Source organism: Narcine bancroftii, chromosome 10 (genome assembly GCF_036971445.1).
Source record: "Narcine bancroftii isolate sNarBan1 chromosome 10, sNarBan1.hap1, whole genome shotgun sequence".
Classification (NCBI taxonomy): Eukaryota; Metazoa; Chordata; class Chondrichthyes; order Torpediniformes; family Narcinidae; genus Narcine; species Narcine bancroftii.
The window spans coordinates 105,738,481-105,759,776 of NC_091478.1; the positions used below are offsets into that span (position 1 = coordinate 105,738,481).

The 21,296-nt window shown below is 37.3% G+C and overlaps 2 protein-coding genes across 2 annotated transcripts in view; one reads left to right on the forward strand and one right to left on the reverse strand.

Annotated features, from left to right (window-relative positions):
- Positions 1 to 21,296, reverse strand: part of LOC138745071 (rifampicin phosphotransferase-like) — a 140,375-nt gene that overhangs the window by 79,988 nt on the left and 39,091 nt on the right. The window contains exons 6-8 of the mRNA XM_069902142.1: positions 11,017 to 11,132; positions 7,783 to 7,838; positions 5,694 to 5,746 (exon numbers count right to left, since the gene is read on the reverse strand). Of these exons, the coding sequence (XP_069758243.1) occupies positions 5,694 to 5,746; positions 7,783 to 7,838; positions 11,017 to 11,132 (225 nt within the window). The remainder of the gene's footprint in view (positions 1 to 5,693; positions 5,747 to 7,782; positions 7,839 to 11,016; positions 11,133 to 21,296) is intronic.
- The window catches only part of zdhhc7 (zinc finger DHHC-type palmitoyltransferase 7), a 173,150-nt gene that overhangs the window by 6,025 nt on the left and 145,829 nt on the right, over positions 1 to 21,296 (forward strand). The gene's annotated exons all lie outside the window — the stretch shown is intronic.

A 21,296-nucleotide genomic window follows, 5' to 3' on the forward strand; every position in this document is an offset into this window, starting at 1 on the left:
CCAAAGTTGGTTTGATGGAGATCATAGTGAATAATAGAATGCATACATGATAGCTTTCTTGAAGAGCATGTTACTGAACCTACAAGGGAACATGCTATCTTAGATTTGGTCCTGTGCAATGAGACAGGTAAAATTAGCAATCTTAGAAAGAGTTACCTCAGTATGAATGGGTTTATCATACAAATGGAGGGGATGATAGTTCAGTCTAAAACAAATGTGTTATGCCTAAACAAGGGAAACTACAAAGGGATGAGGGAGGAGTTGGCTACAGTAGTCTGGGAACACAGGCTATATGAGGGATGATTGAGGAACAGTGGAGGACTTCCAAAGAGTTTTTCATGGTGCCCAACAAAAGTATATTCCAATTAAAAGCAAGGACAGTAAGCCTTATATAACTAAGAAGATCAAGGAAGGCATCAATATAAAAGCACGTGTGTTCGAAGTTGCCATGAGCAGTGAGAAACCTTTAAGAAGCAACAAAGTGGGACATCAAATGATGACATAGCATCAGGTTGGTGAAACCCAGCTCTCCCAAAGAAAGTTTTAAAAACTGTTTTTAAAAAAAAAGGAAAGAAAGATGAATGGGAAGGGGAAAAAAGTATTATTTAAACCAACAGAGAACACCCTAAGGTTGTCTCCAAAGATGGACAAAGCTGTTGCTAGCTTGCAAGAAGAAAAACAAAAAGCAAAGCAAGACAAAGGTCTACCTCAAAGATGGATCCAGGGGGTGTCCAGAAAGTGGTGACCCAAGTGGTGATGAAAGGGGTAGCTCTAGACGTTGCGACGACGAGCCACCTCCAACAGTGGTCGGAGGACTTACAAGAAGCTCTTCTGCGCATGCACAGCGAGTCGGGGATGCGCGGAGTGCATAAAACGGGGACAGCATTGAGAGAAGGAAGCAGATATAGGCTGTTTCAACTGCAAGAAGAATAAGATGAAGAATTGGATTCCAGCAATGGTAATGGAGTTCTACAACTGGAACAAGAGGAATGGAAAAAAGCTAGAAAAAGTAAAGTTGTCAAGTCTCTTGACATGTATAAATTGCATAGATCAATGAAGGCTTTAATGAAAGAAATTAAGCAAATTGGAGCTGTGGTATTGAAATCAGAAGCTGGAACTAAACATGTAGAAGTAGTGCCAAATATGCAAAAATGATTTGAAGTGGAAGAAAGAGTTAAAGGAACAGAATTTGAAATTGAACCAATTAAAGAACAAATGGGAAATATGCAAACTAATTTTACTACTGTTCAAGATTAATTGGCCCAAAAGGTGGATGCTTTGGAGAATTTTAGCAGAAGAAATAATATTAAAATTTTCAACTTAAAGAAGAGGATGAGGGAGATTATATCAGACAGTTTTTACAATGCTGGATTCTGCACATTTTTGGAGTTAATGTATTTCAGGGAGATATCGAGATAGAGAGAGCACATTGAGCTCGAAGACCTCGACCGCAACCACATCAAAAGCCACATCCAGTACTGGTAAAATTCCTTCATTATCAAGTAAGAGAGAAAATTTTAGAATTGGCAGCAAGACAAGCAAAGGAAAGACAAAGTCCTTTAGAATATAATGGAAATAAGATTTTCTTTTATCCAGACATAAATTTTGAATTTAATCCAATTAAAAATGTACTGTGGAAAAAAGGCTATGCCTTTGTTTTGTAATATCCAGCAATCCTGAAGATCTTTGTCCCAGGAGGTCAAAACAAGATTTTTGTTGAACCAAGAAAAACAAAACAGTATACTGACTCTTTGGCAGATATTTGCTGAGCAGCAAAGACCAGTTTGAAGGGTATATTGTGAATTACAGAATGTGTAACTGAGAAGGGGTAATTTGTTTAAACAAATAAAATTGTAATAATAGATTCGGGAGAGCAGGGAAAAAGAAGGGCTGATAACTGCCAATTTGTATGTGCACAGGCCACATGGAGGGGAGTAATTTTGTTATATTAATGACAACATTAGCAGGGGAAGTTATATTTTCTTTACAGGATTTCTTTCTTTTCTCTTTTTTTGTGTTTCATCTGAAATAGATAATGTAAATAGCCTTGAATATAATAGAATTAGGAGTTGGAAGAGATGAGGTATGGGTGAGATATCGTATTAATGACTAAAACATTCAAAGGGTGAAATGTCAAATTTCGTAAGTATTAATATTGGGATTAAAAATCCAGTGAAAAGGAAAAAATTACTGGCACATATAAAAAAGATGAAAGCGGATATAGCTTTTTATTAAAAATAAAAGATACATCTGAAACTGAAAAGAGATTGGGGAGGATATGTTGCAGTGTCTTCATTTAATTCTAAAGCAAGATGGGTAGCAATTCTGATTGATAAAAATCTTCCAGTTAAAATACAAAATGTTATTACATTGTCATTTTTTTCCTGAATTTTGGACCTTTTTGCACCAAATTGAGATGGAGAATTTATATAGGAAACATTTTTGAATTTAGCAAATGCTAAGAAAATGTGTAACTAGGAGGGAACTTTGCTTTTTGTCTTGATCCATTGCTGGATAGATCAGCTAAAGCAGCTAAAGTTACATGATCATTGATGAAGGATATTAGATTAGTAGATGCACGGAAGAGAATTCATCCAAGAGAAAGGGATTTTTCTTTTAGGCATGACTCTTATTCTAGAATTGATTTTTTTCTTAATATTAGCATAATTGCAGGGAAGGATTTTAAAAAGTTGAATATAAAGCAAGTATTTTGTCAGATCACTCACTTTTATTCTTAGCAATATTAGTGGAGGATAGAGAGAAATCGATTTAGAGATGGAGGTTTAATTCAATATTGTTAAAAGTAAAAGATTTTTGTGAATTTATTAATCAGCATACGGATATTTTTAATTAATTCTAATTCAGTAATGAGTAAGTTTGTTTTATGGGATGCAATGAAGGCATATTTAAGAGGTTAAATAATAAGCTATACATCTAAGATAAAGAAAGGTTATATGAAAGATGTAGAACAACTTGAAAAAGAAATAACAGATTTAGAAAAGGATTTGCAAAGACAAATAAGTGAGATTAAAAGATAAATAAGAAGTAACAGTATAATACTTTGCAAACATATATAATAGAAAGAGACATAATGAGAATGAAGCAAAGATATTATGAACTAGGTGAGAGGGCACACAAGGTCCTTGCATGGCAATGAAAAACAGAACAAATATCTAGGGGAATTATAGCAACTAAGAAAGAATCAAATCAAATTACAAGAAATAAATGACAATTTTAAAAGGTTTTATAAAAAAATGTATCAATCAGAATCTCTAAAGGATGAAAATAAAATGGAAGATTTTTATCTCAAATAAACTTAACTAAATTAAATCTAGATCAAAGAGTATTGGCTGCTCTATTTATTCTGATAAAGGTTAAAGAGGCATTGGGTCCATTACAAAATAATAAGTCCCTGGGAGAAGATACTTTCCCGCTGAATTCTACAAAGCATTTAAAGAGTTATTAATTCCTTCTTTTATGGAATTGTTAGATCAGGTAGGAGAGATGCATGACTTATTAAAATCATTTAAGATTGCAATAATAAGTGATTCCAAAAAAAGGAAAAGATCCTTTGTTGATGGTTAACATCTAGACCTATCTCATTATTGAATGCAGATTACAAAATGTCTAAAATGCTAGCAAATAGAATAGCTAAATATTTACCTAAATTAATAAATATGGATCTAACTGGATTTGTTAAAAAAAGAAAATCAGTAGATAATGTGATACAATTTATGAGCAAGATACATTTAACACAGATAAGAGGGAACCTTGTGTAGCAGTTACTTTAGACATGGAAAAAGCATTTGATAGGGTGGAATGGGACATTTATTTAAAATATTAGAAAAATTTAGGCTAGCACCTACATTTATTAATTGGATTAGAGCTTTATATAATGCATCTAAAGCAAAAGTGATAACAATTGGCAAATATCAGAATCCTCATTGACTAGATCAAGCAGACAAGGATGTCATTTATCACCTTCATTATTTATTTTATATTATTTTATTTATTTTAGCAATAGAGCCTTTGGTAGAATTGATTAGATTTGATAATATTAAAGGTTTTAGAATGGGCAGAAAAGAACACAAGATCAGTTTGTTTGTGGATGATGTAGTTTAAATGGCAAACAGATGCAATTAAATATTTAGGTATTAAAATAGATAAAAATTTACATAATTTATTTAAATGGAATTATACACCTTTGCTTAATAAAATGGATGAAGATTTAAAGAAATTGATGGAATTACCTATAATTTTAATTGGAAGGGTTAATTTTATATTAACAAATATATTTCCTACAGTGCAATATTTATTTCAATCATTACCAATATTTATATCATCAATTTTTTTTCAAGAATTAAATAAGTGTGTAAGAAAATTTATTTGGAAAGGGAAAATGGCAAGAATTGCATTAGAAATATTAACAGAACTTTGAATTAGGAGGGTTACAATGACCAAATTTTTAAAATTATTATAGGGCCACACAACTGAGATTTCTCTGCCTTCTTTGGAGAGGGAGAGAAACCAGCATGAATTCAGATAGAAATTAATAAAATAGGAGAGGATAATCCAGAGAACTTTATTTATAAATGGAATGATAAATTGTTAAGCAGAGACAGAGATGTGCCTTTGTTAAAACATTTTTTTTTTAAATATGGAGCAAAATACATTTGGAAATGGGAATGAGAAATTATCAGATACCAAGAATGATATTGACTCAAAATAAACATTCCTTTCACGATAAGTAATCAACTTTGGTTCAACAAAGAAATTAAGAGAATATTGTTTTCAGGGTACAACTTTAATGACATTTGAACAGTTGAAAAATAAATATGGAACACTAAGTAATACAATATTTTCTTATTATCAATTAAAGGCATACTTAAGCGATAAATTAGGACCAGTTTTGGAATTACTTGAACATAGTAATTTAGAAAATTTAATTACAGATATATCTATTAAAATTAGGTAGGTACATTGGTAGGGGAGACCAGAATTTGGGAATATAGCCTCAAGATTAAGGGTAGTAAATTTAGAACCGAGATGGGGAGGAAATGCTTTTCCCCAGAGGGTGGTAAATCTCTGGAATTTGCTACCTGTTGAAGAAGTGGAAGTAACCTCAGAAAATATATTTAAGACAAAGTTGGATAGATTTCTACCTAGCAAAGGAATTATAGGATATGGGGAAAAGGCAGTAGATGCAGATGAGCTTATCATATCAACTATGATCACATTGAATGGCGAAGTGGGCCGACGGACTGTATGGCCAACTACTGTTCCTCTTTGTTTTGTTCTTATGTACAGTACTATATTAACCCATTCGATCAAGTTAACTTCAAATATATATATTCTCCAAATCACAGTCTCAACCAGCCTTTCTCAATGACGGCCATACAGTCGACCTGGGGGCCACAGCACATTTATCGGAATAAATGTGGGTAGGGACTAAAAATCATAAAATATTTTAAAGTCATTTTTATGTAGTCGGTAGGAGAGAAGTACAGAAGAGACGAATTAAACTTGATTGCTTCACAAGGAAGCGGGCCCATAAACTTTGAGTAGAGTTCTAAGGGCATCATAAACAAAATAAATGGTTGAGAATAGCTGGTCTAAACATATGAAATTTCACAAAATTGCATATTAGATTTTGATACAAATCTAATCAGGAAATGTCAGTGTACTCAACTTACTTTGTGGTAGTTGCAGGAATAGAGAGGGCTATTAAATTCACCGATAATCCATTCTAGAGGAGGTAAAATCATGGTAAATAAATGGTGTATTATTTGAGCAAGAACAAATGCCAACACCATTGACTAGATTGGCCTTTATGGATAATATGAAAAATCTAATGCATTAATGTAGATAGTAACACTAAGTTTTGTTTTAAATTGTTTCAGTCCTCATTAAATGGGGCAGCATGGTTGGCGTAGCGGTTAGAGCAACACCTTCACAGTGCCAGCGATCAGACCGGACCGGGGTTTGAATCCTGCACTGTCTGAAAGGAGTTTGTATGTTCTCCTCATGTCTGCATGGGTTTTCCCTGGGGGCTCTGGTTTCCTCCCACCATACAAAATGTACCAGAAGTTGTAGGTTAATTGAGTGTAAATTGGGCGGCATGGACTTGTGGGCCAAAATTGTGTGTGGCTCTGCTGTATATCTAAATTTTTTAAATTAATAAGGTATTTCACAGAACTAAATTCTAATTTACAATGAGCGCAAACATAATCAGTATATCTTAAATTGGAGAATACAGCTCCTAATCATATTTTCAAGGTCAACAAGGGATGGGAAATAAATAGCACATTTGCCTGCAAACCCCCTGGTCCAAGAAATAATTGAAGGATAACAAATGTATACATTTAGAATCATAAAAGTTAGAATTTGGAGATGCATTTTAGACACAAAATGACTAAAAATAAAGATGAATGCAATATTGACTGAGTATTAATTGATAATGATGTTACTTGGGTAAAAAAAAATCAATCTGCTGCAATTTAGTTATTGTCAAATTAAGATGAGTAATTCTGTCTTGCAACATTGTCTTCAGCCAATATATTCCATTCTTTTTTCGGAGAAAAATTTGGGAAAAAGAACATTAATAATAATTTGACACTTCAGAGACTTTGACTGTTAAGTCTTTAGGACTTGCCATTAACTGATATTAAACAACATAAATTTCACATGTGTAATTGTGTAACATTACTACATCAGCAAAAATGTCTTGCACTAGAAATGTCAACAATCCAGTAGATTCATAGTCATCAGACCTGACAATTGAATTTTTATCCCAGATATATTAAATTACATAAATTTTAAATCTCCAGTTGCTCTACTAAGATTCAAACTATATATTGCAGGTGGGCATGTACAGGCAGCCCCTGGTTTGAAAACATCTGATTTATCTACAACCCGTATTTACCACTGAAAAGAGAATGACGTCTATTTCCAGTTCAAGCAGAGCTCGTTTTCCAGTGTCTGCCTTTAAGATTTCTGCTGAATTCAGTTTCTGCACAGCAGATTTCTAATCAGTATAGCTGTGAGTCAAGCTTTGGTTAAGCAAGTTATTCTTTGAAGGATATCCAGTATCTGACACATGTACAAATGAAGTCATAGTATTGTGTGATAGATTACTAATGTCTCCTCAATCATAAGGTGGCTGGTGATTCACATCCACTGTCAGGCTACGCTGCATGCAGCCTGGGAAAAGCAACGGGCAGGCGAGGGGAGAAGCAGCCCAAAGGAATGGTGGAAAGGAGGGAGGAGAAGATGAAGTAGAAGCGTGGACTATCGTAAAGCCGCTATCACGCTACGCCTGGGAAAAGCAGCAGGTGTGCGAGGTGCCGCCGAGGAGAGAGGGAGGGGGGCAAGAAATAAGCAAAGGAGCCGGGTATGGATGAACAACTGAAGATGTGGGAGGGCCGTGGGGTACCTGTTCTGTAGCCACCTCTCCATCCTTCTATCCTGTGTGTTAACTTTTAATCACGATCTTATGACTGTATTATTACATACAGTCCTGCATATCATTTATCTACTGCATTATTATGTTTAAGATGTTTTACTGAATTGGAAAGTGTTTTGCATGCATATAAAAGTAAAATATATACTATATTATATTCAAAAAGAAACATTTGACTAACTGATGCTAAATACGGACCATTCTGACTTGCAAATAAGTTCAAATTAGAGATAGACCTAGGTAAAGGAACTCATTTTTAACCCAGGGATTGCCTGTACTTACACTTTAAATTGCCTTGCAAGTTATTAAAAAGAGATTATTACCTCAAAATGTGCAAGAATCAAAACATACCGATGCATGTGAGCCCAGTCCCTGATACCTATAGTGAAATTAATAAATTAGCAAGATTAGAATTTCTTTTATAATTTTGTAGCTTATTCATCATGAATACTGTATTAAATGTGTCAGTGAGGACTGTGATCCCATTTATTCTCCTTCCTAAGAGATTAGGTGTGGTAAACATTGTGATGCACGTGAATTTACAATTATGCAGTATGTCATAGTTGGACGAGAGATTAATTTCCTCTCTATTGCTGTTCGAAGATTTATCAGACATGTGGACAATCAACTGAGCATGAAAGCCATTCAACAGAGGGATTCATGCCAACTTTTCCATAGAGGACCAATATTCAACCTCATTTGATGTGTGACTTCCCTTGCTTGGTAAAATAGTAGATCTAAGCCCCTCAGAGATAAATCACAGCAAGATCCCACATGAAGTACCTTTACCACTTGTCCTGGGACCTCTTAGAGAAGAGTATTCTTCTGGATTCTTGTGCTGTTTTGGAGCAGACCAGGCCTCCATTGTCACCTCAGTGATGGGTCCAGGTGCCATGGCATGACAGAAGATTTGTGACAGCCATGATCTCTTTTACTGGTGAAATCAATGGAATTACCTATGAAGTGTATGACCCCAGGAGCGCCAAGCATTCTTGACAATTGATTGGGAGGAGTCAACAATGAGAAGCTGGAGGAACTCAGTGGGACAGACTCCATTCATGGGTAGTGTTACAGAGTTCTGTTGTGTATTGGCCTATGTGTTGTGTGGTTTTATGTTAAAAAGTGACAGTTTGCCTTAGAGAGCCAAGATGAAGGTGGACTGCTGAGAGAGTGGGAGATGGACTGAGTATGTGCAGAAAATGATCTATAAATTTCTGGACTTGGACGATAAAGCACCACTAGGGGTGGTGTGGAGTGGAAGGCGGCCCAGAGCATGAGTCATGGTCTTGAGGACAGTTTAGAATGTTGGGATTTCAAAAAGGATGAACATTCCGAAGGCAGCCAGAAGTATCCAGACTAAGCCAGTTGTTCCTCTCTCTGCAAGCAACACAGGACAACTTTGAATTTTGTGCGCTCTCTCTCTCTCACTCACAAAGATCTTTTGGCTTCTGTTTACCAAACAAACTGAATTTTGTTTATGATCTTTGCTTCAGTTAAGATCGAAGTTTTGTGTAGTCTTGTGTTTGTTTTGTCTAAGTGTTTTCTGTGGGCTGGTTGGAATTGTAGCTTAGACTTTAATTACATATGTTATATTTAGGCTGGGGAATTTATTAGTTTTACACTGTTATAGAAATTTGCATAGTAACCAGTGGGCATTGTTATAAAAGGGGGAATTTTTTAATTAAAGTTTGAAGGTGAATTTTTGTTAATGAAGTAATTGTTCATCTTTACCCCTGTGTGATATACCTTCTTTGTGGTTGATGGTTTGATCTTGTAACAGTAGAAATGGTCAGTCAATATTTCGGGATGGGTCTGTTTGTTGAGACTAATGTACAAGATCAGGGGGATAGGGTATTGGATAGATACCAGGGGTGGACAACCTTTTTTTAAAAAAAATCACGTTCCACCTAAAGTAATCTCTATGCCATCGGTGGTCTGTGATTAGCAAGAGATTGCTTAAGGTTGTATGTGAGTGGAAAAAAAGGTTTGAAAACCACTGTTTTAATCGTACTTAATTGGCTTGTTATGTGGATGGTTTCATAACTCCACAGGAAATGGACCAATGACAATTAAAAAGAAAAATAAGTGAAGATTAAGAGATAGAAACAGTAGAACCAGATAGAGGTGGGGGGTGGGGGGGTTACTGAGAATCAGAAAAATTGATGTTCATGCCTGTGGGTTTAAGGCTGTCGAAGAGGAGTTTACATTTGGCCTTACTTTGAAAATGGATGAGACTAAGGACAGTTATAAGGGAATGGTGAAGGGAATTGAAATAGTTGACTACTTGGAGAGCTAACTTGGAACTACAGAAAGACTGCAATTGTTCAGTGAAGCAGTCATCCAACCTGCATTTGGTTTCACAGATGTAGAGGAGGCCACACTGTTGCCTTCACCAGGAATGTTGATTGACAGAGGAACCTTAGGGTGCAGATTGTTAACTCCCTTAAATGGCATTCACAGTTGCATTGAGTAGTGAAGGCAGCATTCGGCATGCTTTCTTTTGTATGAGTCCGGAGCTCTATAAAATTTTGTTAAGAGAGCATTTGGAGTATATACATACAGTGGTCTGGTCACTGCACTGTAGGAAGGATTTGGCAGCTTTGGAGAAGTATTTCACCAGGATGTTGCCTGAAAGCGAGCTTTATCATGTGGAATGTGGGAGGCTATGAGATGATGTAACAGTGGTTTATAACATTATGAGGGGATTATCAGAGACTTTTTCAAGGATTGAAGGAACCTAATATAAAAGGGATAGCTTTATGGTGAGGGAGAGGAGAAACTTAAAAGATCTGAGGGGCATGTTTTTCCACACAGAGGATCAGAGAAAGTAGAAGTAATAGTATTTAAAAGGGCATTTTGGCAATACTTGGATAGGAAAGGAGAATAAGGAGAAGGATATTACTGTGCAATGGCATCACAGTCATAAGGACGAGTTGGCCCAAAAGACTCGTTTTCCAGTGGTTTCTCTGCTGGACAACTCTATTATTCTAAATTACTCTGATATGTGCAAAAAATGAGAGCAATTACATGCAATATTTGGGAACTGATTTTAAAATGGAATTGTATTCTCCTATCACACCGTAAATCATTGAGAAACTAGGTAATAGGAGAACATATGAACACTGTTTTAATATTCTTCAATGACACAACAGCACAGTCCGGATGCCCAAATTCTGTGTACCTGCTGATATTGCCATCATATATGATGAATGGCCTGGGTAAGGAATGAAGGCACCTGCTTTCAACAAGCAGAGCTGAAACATGTCCAAGTTCCAACATGGCCACCCAACCTCACATGTTCGACCCATTTACAAGTTCATTCTAGCAATCGACCAAGCTAAAGAAAATTGAACTAGTGTCACTAGAAAGTGCATGGTCAGGGTGTACCATCACTTTAAAGAAAATGTAGGTAACAATGTATGCATATTTTTGTTACAGCCGAATGTTGACAAATTACTGAGACTTAATTAGGCATCTACACATAAATCTGAGTACTACATAAAGATGACCAAAGATTACATTTTCATCAATATTGTGAAAAAATGCAATTCTATTACCATAAGAATGGTCCCTCATTCCATGGAGAAGAAGTTCCTTTCTTTCATATCCTTCAATTTCAATTTCACCAACAAATTGACCCCATTGCTCATAATGTGTCTGCCGTTCATTGTACCTGAAAATAAAAGCAGAGTAATTTGTTCATCGTTGTAATGTATTCAGCAATAAAGCAAACATTTATTGTTTCAGCATTTAGAAAATGCTTGGTTTCATTTGCAGGGTTCAGACATCAATGTTAGCCAAGAACAAGAATAACAGTTCTATGTCAACTACATCAGTACTGTTACCAATGGCAACAAATTATGAAAAGAACTGCTAATTCTGGAAAATTCAAATAAAAATTCCATAGGTGATGTCTCTTCAATTTGAGGCGCCTGCAAACTCACACCAAGACACAAGAGCAACTTGTCCGTGAACTACTCTTTGCAGACGATGCCGCTTTAGTTGCCCATTCAGAGCCAGCTCTTCAGCGCTTGACGTCCTGTTTTGCGGAAACTGCCAAAATGTTTGGCCTGGAAGTCAGCCTGAAGAAAACTGAGGTCAGGGGGAGTCACGTGATGGAGTAGTGGGCAGTAGGGGAACTCCAGCCCTCTCCAGAAAAGTTAAAAAAAGATAGAGATAAAGCAAAGGCACAAACTTAAAAACCAAAACAAAGTGAAAGTAAAAGTGTGGAGAAAATGGCAGCGAAGAAAGAAAAACCAAAAACAACGGGAAGAAAAGAAGAAGGAAAGACGTCAGAAGAAGAAGGTGAAGGCCTTACCTGTACGAAGAGGCCTGCCGCGGAGAGAGAAGCCCGCTCCCGCAGGTCAGTGGAAGTCCCGGGCTCGGGACTACAAAAATGGCTCGCAGAGCCGAGTAAAAGTGCGCAACCGCGCGACTCCTCGCGCATGCGCGATACGCATGAAAAAAAAAACACACTGACGGGTGGGGGGAACAGCTGCGGAGTCGATCTCCACAGCTGAGAGAGACACCTGCAGCACAGCAGCAGGTGCAGAACACAGACAATAACGACAACAAGAAAGAAGAGGGTAAAAAGAAAACAAGGAAACAACAGATGGTCAACCCAGAGGAAGAAGAAGAAGAACAGAAAGAAGTGAAAGAAGAAGAGAAAGGCAAGACAATGGATGTATCTTTTTTTAAAGAATATATGGAATCAGTGAAAGAATGGCAATTACAAGAATTTAATGAGATAAAAAGAAGAATTAAGAATGCAGAAGAAAAAATGAATAAAATGGAAATGGCCATATCAGAGTTAGGAAAAAGAGTGGAAAATATGGAAAAACAAGAAACAATTGTAGAAATGGAAGTAGAAGACACAGGAGCTGTTAGCTCAGAAGATAGATATAATAGAAAACTATAATAGAAGAAATAATATAAAGATAGTGGGCCTTAAGGAAGATGAAGAAGGCAAGAATATGAGAGAATTTATAAAAGATTGGATCCCCCAGGGTCCTGGGAAGACCAGAATTACAGGAAGAAATGGAAATAGAGAGGGCACATAGAACTTTAGCCCCGAAACCACAACCGCAGCAAAAACCAAGATCCATTTTAGTAAAATTCTTAAGATATACAACAAGAGAAAATACATTGGAGAAAGCAATGAAGAAAGTAAGAGAGGACAAAAAGCCACTGGAATATAAAGGTCAAAAAATTTTTTTCTATCCAGACATAAGTTTTGAACTCCTGAAGAAGAGGAAGGAGTTCAATACAGCGAAAACGATCTTATGGAAAAAAGGATATAAGTTTATGTTAAGGTACCCAGCGGTACTTAAAATAGTTATTCCAGGGCAACAAAACAGACTATTCTCGGATCCAGAGGAAGCAAGGAAATTTGCAGAACAACTACAAAACAAGCAGAGAGATGAAGACATGTAATAAGAGTAAAAATGATCACGATATGTATGTGTGTAAAGGGGTATATGTGTGTGTGTATATATATATATATATATAGTGTGTGCATACATGAATGTATCCGTATTTAGAGGAAAATATATATATAGACAAGAATTAATAAGGGAGGGAAATGGAATAGAGGGAATAAGGAGGGAATTAAAAGAGTGACCTTTGTTACATATGAAAATTGAAATCTTTTCTGGGGGGGCTGGGTGGGGAGGAGTTACGGTCACTGTAAAATCAGCTGACATTTGCGAGTGAATTCGCAAATCCAAATGGAGAGGGGAGATGTGGTTGTCCGACAAGGGATAAGGGGCAACTCAGGAGGGGGAGGGGAGAATGGGGTTAAAGAAGTTTTAAATAGGAGAATGAGGAAAATGTTTGATGTTTTAGAAATGTTGTCTTATAAAGTGTTCAAAACAAGAAAGCAGAAATGGATAAGAAGGAAAGGTGATGATGGAGAAACGGAAAGGGAAGATAAACAAAGTATAAAATGGCTACGCTGAACTATATGACTTTAAATATTAACGGAATACATAACCAAATTAAAAGGAAGAAACTGCTAAATTTACTGAAAAAAGAAAAAATTGATATAGCATTTGTGCAAGAAACACACTTAACTGAATTGGAGCACAAGAAATTAAAGAGAGATTGGGTAGGACACGTAACAGCAGCGTCGTATAATTCAAAAGCAAGAGGAGTAGCTATATTAATTAGTAAAAATGTGCCAATTAAAATAGAAGAGGAAATAATAGATCCAGCAGGGAGATATGTAATGATAAAATGTCAGATATATTCGGAGTTTTGGAATCTACTCAATGAATAATCACCTAACGAAGAAGATCAAAAGTTTATGCAAGATATTTTTTTGAAGATAGCAGATACGCAAGGGAACATATTAATAGGAGGGGATTTCAACCTGAATTTGGATTCAAATATGGACAAAACTTGGAAAAAAAATTAACAGAAAGAACAAAGTAACCAAATTTATAATTAAATCGATGGAAGAAATGCAACTTTTGGATATATGGAGGAAACAACACCCAAATGAAAAGGAATATTCATATTACTCGGCTAGACATAAAACATACTCAAGAATAGACCTATTTTTGTTATCAGCTCGTATGCAAGATAGAGTAAGAAAAACAGAATATAAAGCTAGAATATTATCGGACCATTCACCCTTAATATTGACAATAAAGTTAGAGGACATCCCTCCAAGAATGTATAGATGGAGATTAAACTCCATGCTACTCAAAAGGCAGGATTTTAGAGAATTCATTGAAAGACAAATTAAAATGTATTTTGAAATAAATACGGAATCAGTGAAAGATAAGTTTATACTATGGGATGCAATGAAAGTGTTCATTAGAGGGCAAATAATAAGTTATGTAACCAAGATGAAGAAGGACTATAATCAGGAAACAGAGCAGTTGGAAAGGGAAATAGTAAATATAGAAAAAGAATTCGCAATGAAGGAAGATACAACTAAAAGAAGAGAATTGGCAGATAAAAAAATAAAATATGAAACACTACAAACATATAAAGTGGAGAAGAATATAATGAAGACAAAACATAAATATTATGAACTAGGGGAAAAAACGCACAAAATTCTAGCATGGCAGCTTAAGACAGAACAAGCTAAGAAAATGGTATTGGCATCAAGGAAAAAAGACAAACAAATCACATATAATCCAAAGGAGATCAAGGAAAACTTCAGAGAATTCTATGAACAATTATACCAAACTGAAAACGAAGGGAAAGAAGGCAAAATAGATGAATTTCTAACTAAAATTGAACTACCAAAATTACAAATAGAGGAACAAAATAAATTAACAGAACCATTTGAAATAGTAGGAATACAAGAGATAATAAAAAAATTACCAAATAATAAAACACCAGGAGAGGATGGATTCCCAATAGAATTCTATAAAACATTTAAAGATTTATTAATTCCTCCCCTCCTGGAAGTAATCAACCAGATTGATAAAACACAAAGCTTACCAGATTCATGTAAAACAGCAATAATTACAGTAATACTAAAGCAAGGGAAAGATCCACTTGCACCAGTGTCATATAGACCAATATCATTACTTAACACAGATTATAAGATAATAGCTAAACTATTAGCAAACAGATTAGCAGAGTATGTACCGAAAATGGTAAATCTAGACCAAACTGGATTTATTAAAAAAAGACGCACAACAGACAATATTTGTAAATTTATTAACTTAATTCATGCAGTAGAAGGGAGTAAAGCGCCAACAGTAGCAGTTGCTTCAGACGCAGAGAAGGCCTTTGACAGAGTAGAATGGAATTATTTATTCAAAGTATTGCAAAAATTCAGTTTACCAGAGAAGTATATTAATTGGATTAAAGCATTATATAAGGGGCCATTGGCGAAAGTGACAGTAAATGGATATATATCAAAGCAATTTAACTTAAGCAGGTCAACACGGCAGGGATGCCCACTATCACCCTTATTGTTCGCGTTAGCTATAGAACCACTAGCAGAATTGATAAGAACAGAAAATAATATAAAAGGGATAAAAATAAAAGACAAGGAATATAAAATCAGTTTATTTGTGGATGATGTTATAGTATACTTAACAGAACCAGAACTATCAATAAAAGAATTATATAAGAAATTGAAGGAATATGGAGAAGTGTCAGGTTACAAGATTAACGTAAATAAAAGTGAAGCAATGCCAATGAATAATGCGGATTTCTCAAAATTTAAGAAGGAATCACCATTCAGATGGCAAATGCAATCAATAAGATACCTAGGTATACAAATAAACAAAAATCTCGGCCAACTATATAAACTCAATTATTATCCACTAATGAAAAAATTACAGGACGATTTAGAGCATTGGAAAGATTTACCACTAACACTAATAGGAAGGATAAACTGTATTAAAATGAACATTTTTCCAAGGATATTATACTTATTTCAGGCATTGCCAATACAACTGACAGAGAAATTCTTCAAGGAGTTAAAGAAAATAATAAGGATATTTTTATGGAGAGGGGGGAAACCGAGGATAGCACTAGATAAATTAACAGAATGGTATAAACAAGGAGGCTTACAACTGCCAAACTTTAAAAATTATTATTGAGCCGCACAATTAAGATACCTATCAGATTTTTATCAAACAAGGGAAAAGCCAGATTGGACTAGATTAGAATTAGATAAAATAGGGGAAAAGATACCTGAACACATATATAAATGGGATGAAAAATTGGTACAACATGGAAGTTCTCCAGTATTACATCATCTACTCAATATTTGGAAAAAGATTCATGTAGAAAGGAATAAAACAAATTATCAATTACCAAAACTAATATTGACGCAAAATAAGTTACTCCCTTTTACAATAGATAACCTTTCCTTTAGAGAATGGGAGAAAAAAGGGATCAAAAGAATAGAAAATTGTTTTTCAGGAAATAGATTATTATCCTTTGAACAAATGAAAGATAAATACAATATAACTCAAGATACAGTGCTGGCATATTACCAATTGAGATCCTACTTGAAGGACAAATTAGGAAGCAGTCTGAGTTTACCAGAGGGAAGTAACTTTGAATATGTGATTACAGATACAATGATAATCAAAAGATTTATAACAAATATGTATATTAAACTGCAAGAAAAGGAGAATGAGGAAACAAATGGTAAAACTAAACAAAAATGGGAACAAGATTTAAATATAAAGATAAAAAAGGAAACATGGGAGAAGTTGTGTTCTGGAACGATGAGAAATACAATAAATACGAGGTTATGTATGATACAATATAACTGGATACACAGGCTATACATTACACCTCAAAAGTTAAATAAATGGGACCCAACAGTATCTGATGGATGTTTTCGATGTAAAAAAGAAATGGGAACAACAATTCATGCAATCTGGACATGTGAGAAAGTAGAAAAATTTTGGGAAGATCTAAACCAAATATTAAATAAAATTACAGAAAACAATATACCAAAGAATCCAGAGATCTTCCTTCTAAGTAACATAAAAAACAAAGAATTTGGAATTGATTTGGATGGTGCACAAAAAAGATTTGTTAAGATAGCTCTAGCCGTAGCAAAAAAATGTATTATGTCAACCTGGAAATTGGAAGATAATTTGAAAATACAACAATGGTATATAGAAATGAATAAATGTATTCCATTAGAAAAAATAACATATAGTTTAAGAAATAATATTGAAATATTTGAACAAATATGGGAGCCTTACATGAAACACAATAGAGAAAACCTACCAGGGACATTCACTACCTAAATTAACGAAAGGAGAAGGAAATGAAAAGAATTAACTCAGTGGAATTTCTTGTTTATTTTTATTGAATGACAACATTGTTTGACTGGTTTAATGTATCTTAGATTTTGTACTTTAAATGGACGGGGGGGGGAGGTAGGGAGGGTGGGATGGGAGGAGGAAGGGGGGGAGAAAATGACACTGTATATATTTGAAAAGGAAAAAGTATGTATCATGGTTAATGTGGTTTATGGTGTGAAAAATAAAAAATTTAAAAAAAAGAAAACTGAGGTTCTCCATCAGCCAACTCCCCACCATGACTACCAGCCCCCCCCCCCTCCCACCACATCTCCATCGAGCACACAAAACTCAAAACAGTCAACCAGTTTACCTATCTCGGCTGCACCATTTCATCAGATGCAAGGATCGACAACGAGATAGACAACAGACTCGCCAAGGCAAATAGTGCCTTTGGAAGACTACACAAAAGAGTCTGGAAAAACAACCAACTGAAAAACCTCACAAAGATTAGCGTATACAGACCCGTTGTCATACCCATACTCCTGTTCGGCTCTGAATCATGGGTCCTCTACCGGCATTACCTAGAATGCTTCCACCAGCGTTGTGTCCACTCCATCCTCAACATTGATTGTAGTGACTTCATCCCTAATATCGAAGTACTTGAGATAGCAGAGGCCGACAGCATCGAATCCACGCTGCTGAAGATCCAACTGCGGTGGGTAGGTCACGTCTCCAGAATGGAGGACCATCGCCTTCCCAAGATCGTGTTATATGGCGAGCTCTCCACTGGCCTCCGTGACAGAGGTGCACCAAAGAACAGGTACAAGGACTGCCTAAAGAAATCTCTTGGTGCCTGCCCCATTGACCTCCGCCAGTGGGCTGATCTCGCCTCAAACCGTGCATCTTGGCGCCTCACAGTTCGGCAGGCAGCAAACTCCTTTGAAGAAGACCGCAGAGCCCACCTCACTGACAAAAGACAAAGGAGGAAAAACCCAACACCCAACCCCAACCCACCAATTTTCCCTTGCAACCGCTGCAACCGTGTTTGTGACTTGTCAGCCACAAACGAGCCTGCAGCTGACGTGGACATTAACCCTCCATAAATCTTCATCCGCGAAGCCAAGCCAAAGAAGATGGAGACGTGTACTGGGAATTGGAAAGATGTTTATTAAAAATATGCATTTGCACGCATAAAGAACATTATGTTTATACACACGCACACCCCCATAGTGATGAACTTTGAAACACGCTTAGCATTTACAAATGATAATGAATTTCTACCCACAGACCCTTGGTCACACACATCATAAATACACATATATGCTCACATAAATCAAAGACAATATATATGTACATACTTTCTTCATGTTTTCCCTCTCTGCATACACAGTATTTAACAGTCCAAGATTTAGACATGGAGATATAAAAGATCTTTGATACCAATCAACACACAAAAGTGCTACAGAAACTCAACAGGTCACAGCATCCGTAGGAAGTGAAACACAGTCTACATGTTGGGCCCAAGCTCTTCCTCTGGAATAAAAGTAATCAGCATGACCACGACCCAAGAAAATGAGGCTGGATTTGCACAAGGTGTTGGTTAGAGCAATGCCGTCATGGCTACAATGAAAAGTACATCCTTGCAGAAATGTAGAAGTTTGTGTGAAGTCAGTCTGAGATTTTTTTTGTGTTTCCAAAGATAGAGAGAGGAAAGATTGTGACCAGCACCCTCTAAATAAAAAACATGGAAGGAAGTCATCATAGTCAATACATTAAGAAATAGCAGATCCTTTTCTGCCAAATTGTCGCCATGTCTTTCACAGGCAACATAGCTTCTCTAGCCTCTGTTTGCTATCATGGTCTCACAGGGCATGGTCTTCTAGACTCGACGTTGACACTGGTCAAGGTGAAAAAGGCTGCACAGCTTTCAAGATGGAAATGTTCTGTTTCCAGTGAAGTACAGTAGGCTGCAAAGTCATTGGTCAGAAGTTCAGGGTATCCCACCATACTGAATAGAGGTGTTCAGCAGAGAGATTTGAGAATTTGCAATTGGTTTTTCTAGTGTAAAGGAGCCCACATTGTGACTACTGAATGCAGTGTATGAAACCGGAGGAAATGAAAGTCAATTGCTATTTCATCTGGGTGGACTTTTAGCCAAGGTGAAAAGGTTACTGACTAGATCCTGGGAAATGAAAGGTTAGCATGTGTGTAGTTGGCTGAAGGACCAATTTTGGTGTTGCATGACCCTATAAACTCCTTGAAGCTACACTGGGTAAGCCTAGATCTTCTGGAGCTCCAGTTCAACATGGCTGGCCAAGTCTTTCTTACCTGACTCAAGTAGTCACTGCCTCACGTATCTTGAATGGACAACCCCCCCCGCCCCCCACCCCCCGCAACTAGGGTGTCCTGAATTTGCTGTTCCTCACAAACACGGCTGGTAGCCATTTCATACCGCACTTCTTGGCAAGGGTCCACAGGTCAGCAGAAGTCATCGATAGTCTCTCCAGGCTGCTGCCAACGTAGAGTGAGTCGATGCCTCGCTAAGACCTCATTTTGCGACTTCAGGTACTGAGCCTTCAAAGCCTCAATGGCAGCATCATAGGTTCCAGAGTCCCGAATGACTGTGTACCCCTTAGTCCCTACCCTGGAAACGAGGGCTGACTTCTTGAGTTCATTGTGTTGAACACATCCCTGGTCACATCAGATAGCAGTCCAGCCAGTAAGAAAACTCCTCGGCGGCATCTGAGGACAGAGGGGATCAGGAACATATTCGGCTTGAGCAGTGCCTCCATCTTTTTGTTTATAAGCTAATAAAGTTGTGGCGGGAATAAAAGCTCATGACTGGAGGGAGAACATACATTAGCTTATAACAAAGGATAGGGTCTAACAAGGGTCTTCAGTAGGGCTCTGATTTAGGAGGGAAACCTGGGTTATATATGTGTAGTCAGGGGTGGAGCCTTGGGGAGGAGTTAGCCACCTGCACAACCCATCACCAGTGAATCTCAGTTCACCGCACACCCCAAAATGGCTGCTCCTGTGTTGCATTCATATTGAGCGGCACCTCGTATCGCCTTCCAGATCTGATGGAAGCAGAGCGTCTGGTGCTGTAGCAACACCCATCTTAAATACACGGCAGAGCAATGGCCGTTTTCCCTACCCGTAATCCCCAACACAGCTGGAACCGCTCTGTGTTTCCCAGAACAGTTCCAACCGCATGGGGGATTATGGGTAGAGAAGACTGCCATTGCCATGACACATTTTGAGCCAGAGTGCAGCCCCGAAGGCTGAAGTGGCCCAGTGAGGCTGTCACAGCCTGCACCGACCACTGCCGATGGCTCCCACTGGCCCCCGCTGATCTGACGGCTCCTGCCTACTGTCCCTGCGTTGAGGGGCTCATGAAGGGAGAGGGATGAATAGGGAGATGAGTCGCGGGCTGACGCTGTCATCAGCCCCCCCCCCTAACCAGCCGCTTGCAGCAGCTGTATATTTAAGCCAGGAGGCGAACTGATTATCCTTCCCTGAGAAGGGATGGATTCATTGCCTTGGAGCCAGCCACGCCGCCTTCAGAAAGGCAAGGCTCTAAGCGCAAGGACGGAGAACTTCCGTCTTTACAATCTGGCATTTTCCTTGCTTGAAAAGGCCTTTAGCTTCAGTCATTCATTAAAACTTGCAAATGCCAGTTCCACCCTAAACAGACAGTATTGATTCCAACAATAGGAAGGGAAGGTGCTAGTTTGAAGGTCTGTGAAGCCTAGGTCTCGATGGCTCCTTTAGTGTTGCTATGCGCATCCTGCATCTGACAAGTAGTGGAATCAATCAGCCATGTTTGGGCAGGAAGCCGATTTATGAATGGGAGCCCATTTGACAAGTGGAATCAGTTAGCAAGGGATTTAGTGTTGTTCATCAGATCCGGAGGTGCTAAGAGGCACCTCTGGATATGAATAGGCCCTTTCAGGTGGACCAGAGAATGCTGCAGCAGCCTTTTAGGGCTGCCACCTGAAAGATGAGTCCACAAGTTGAGATCCTTTCCTGCTGTCGTCCTCAAGGCAGAGGGTCCACCAGAAATGGCCTGTTGTCGGTCAGCAAGGCATTTAGCGTCT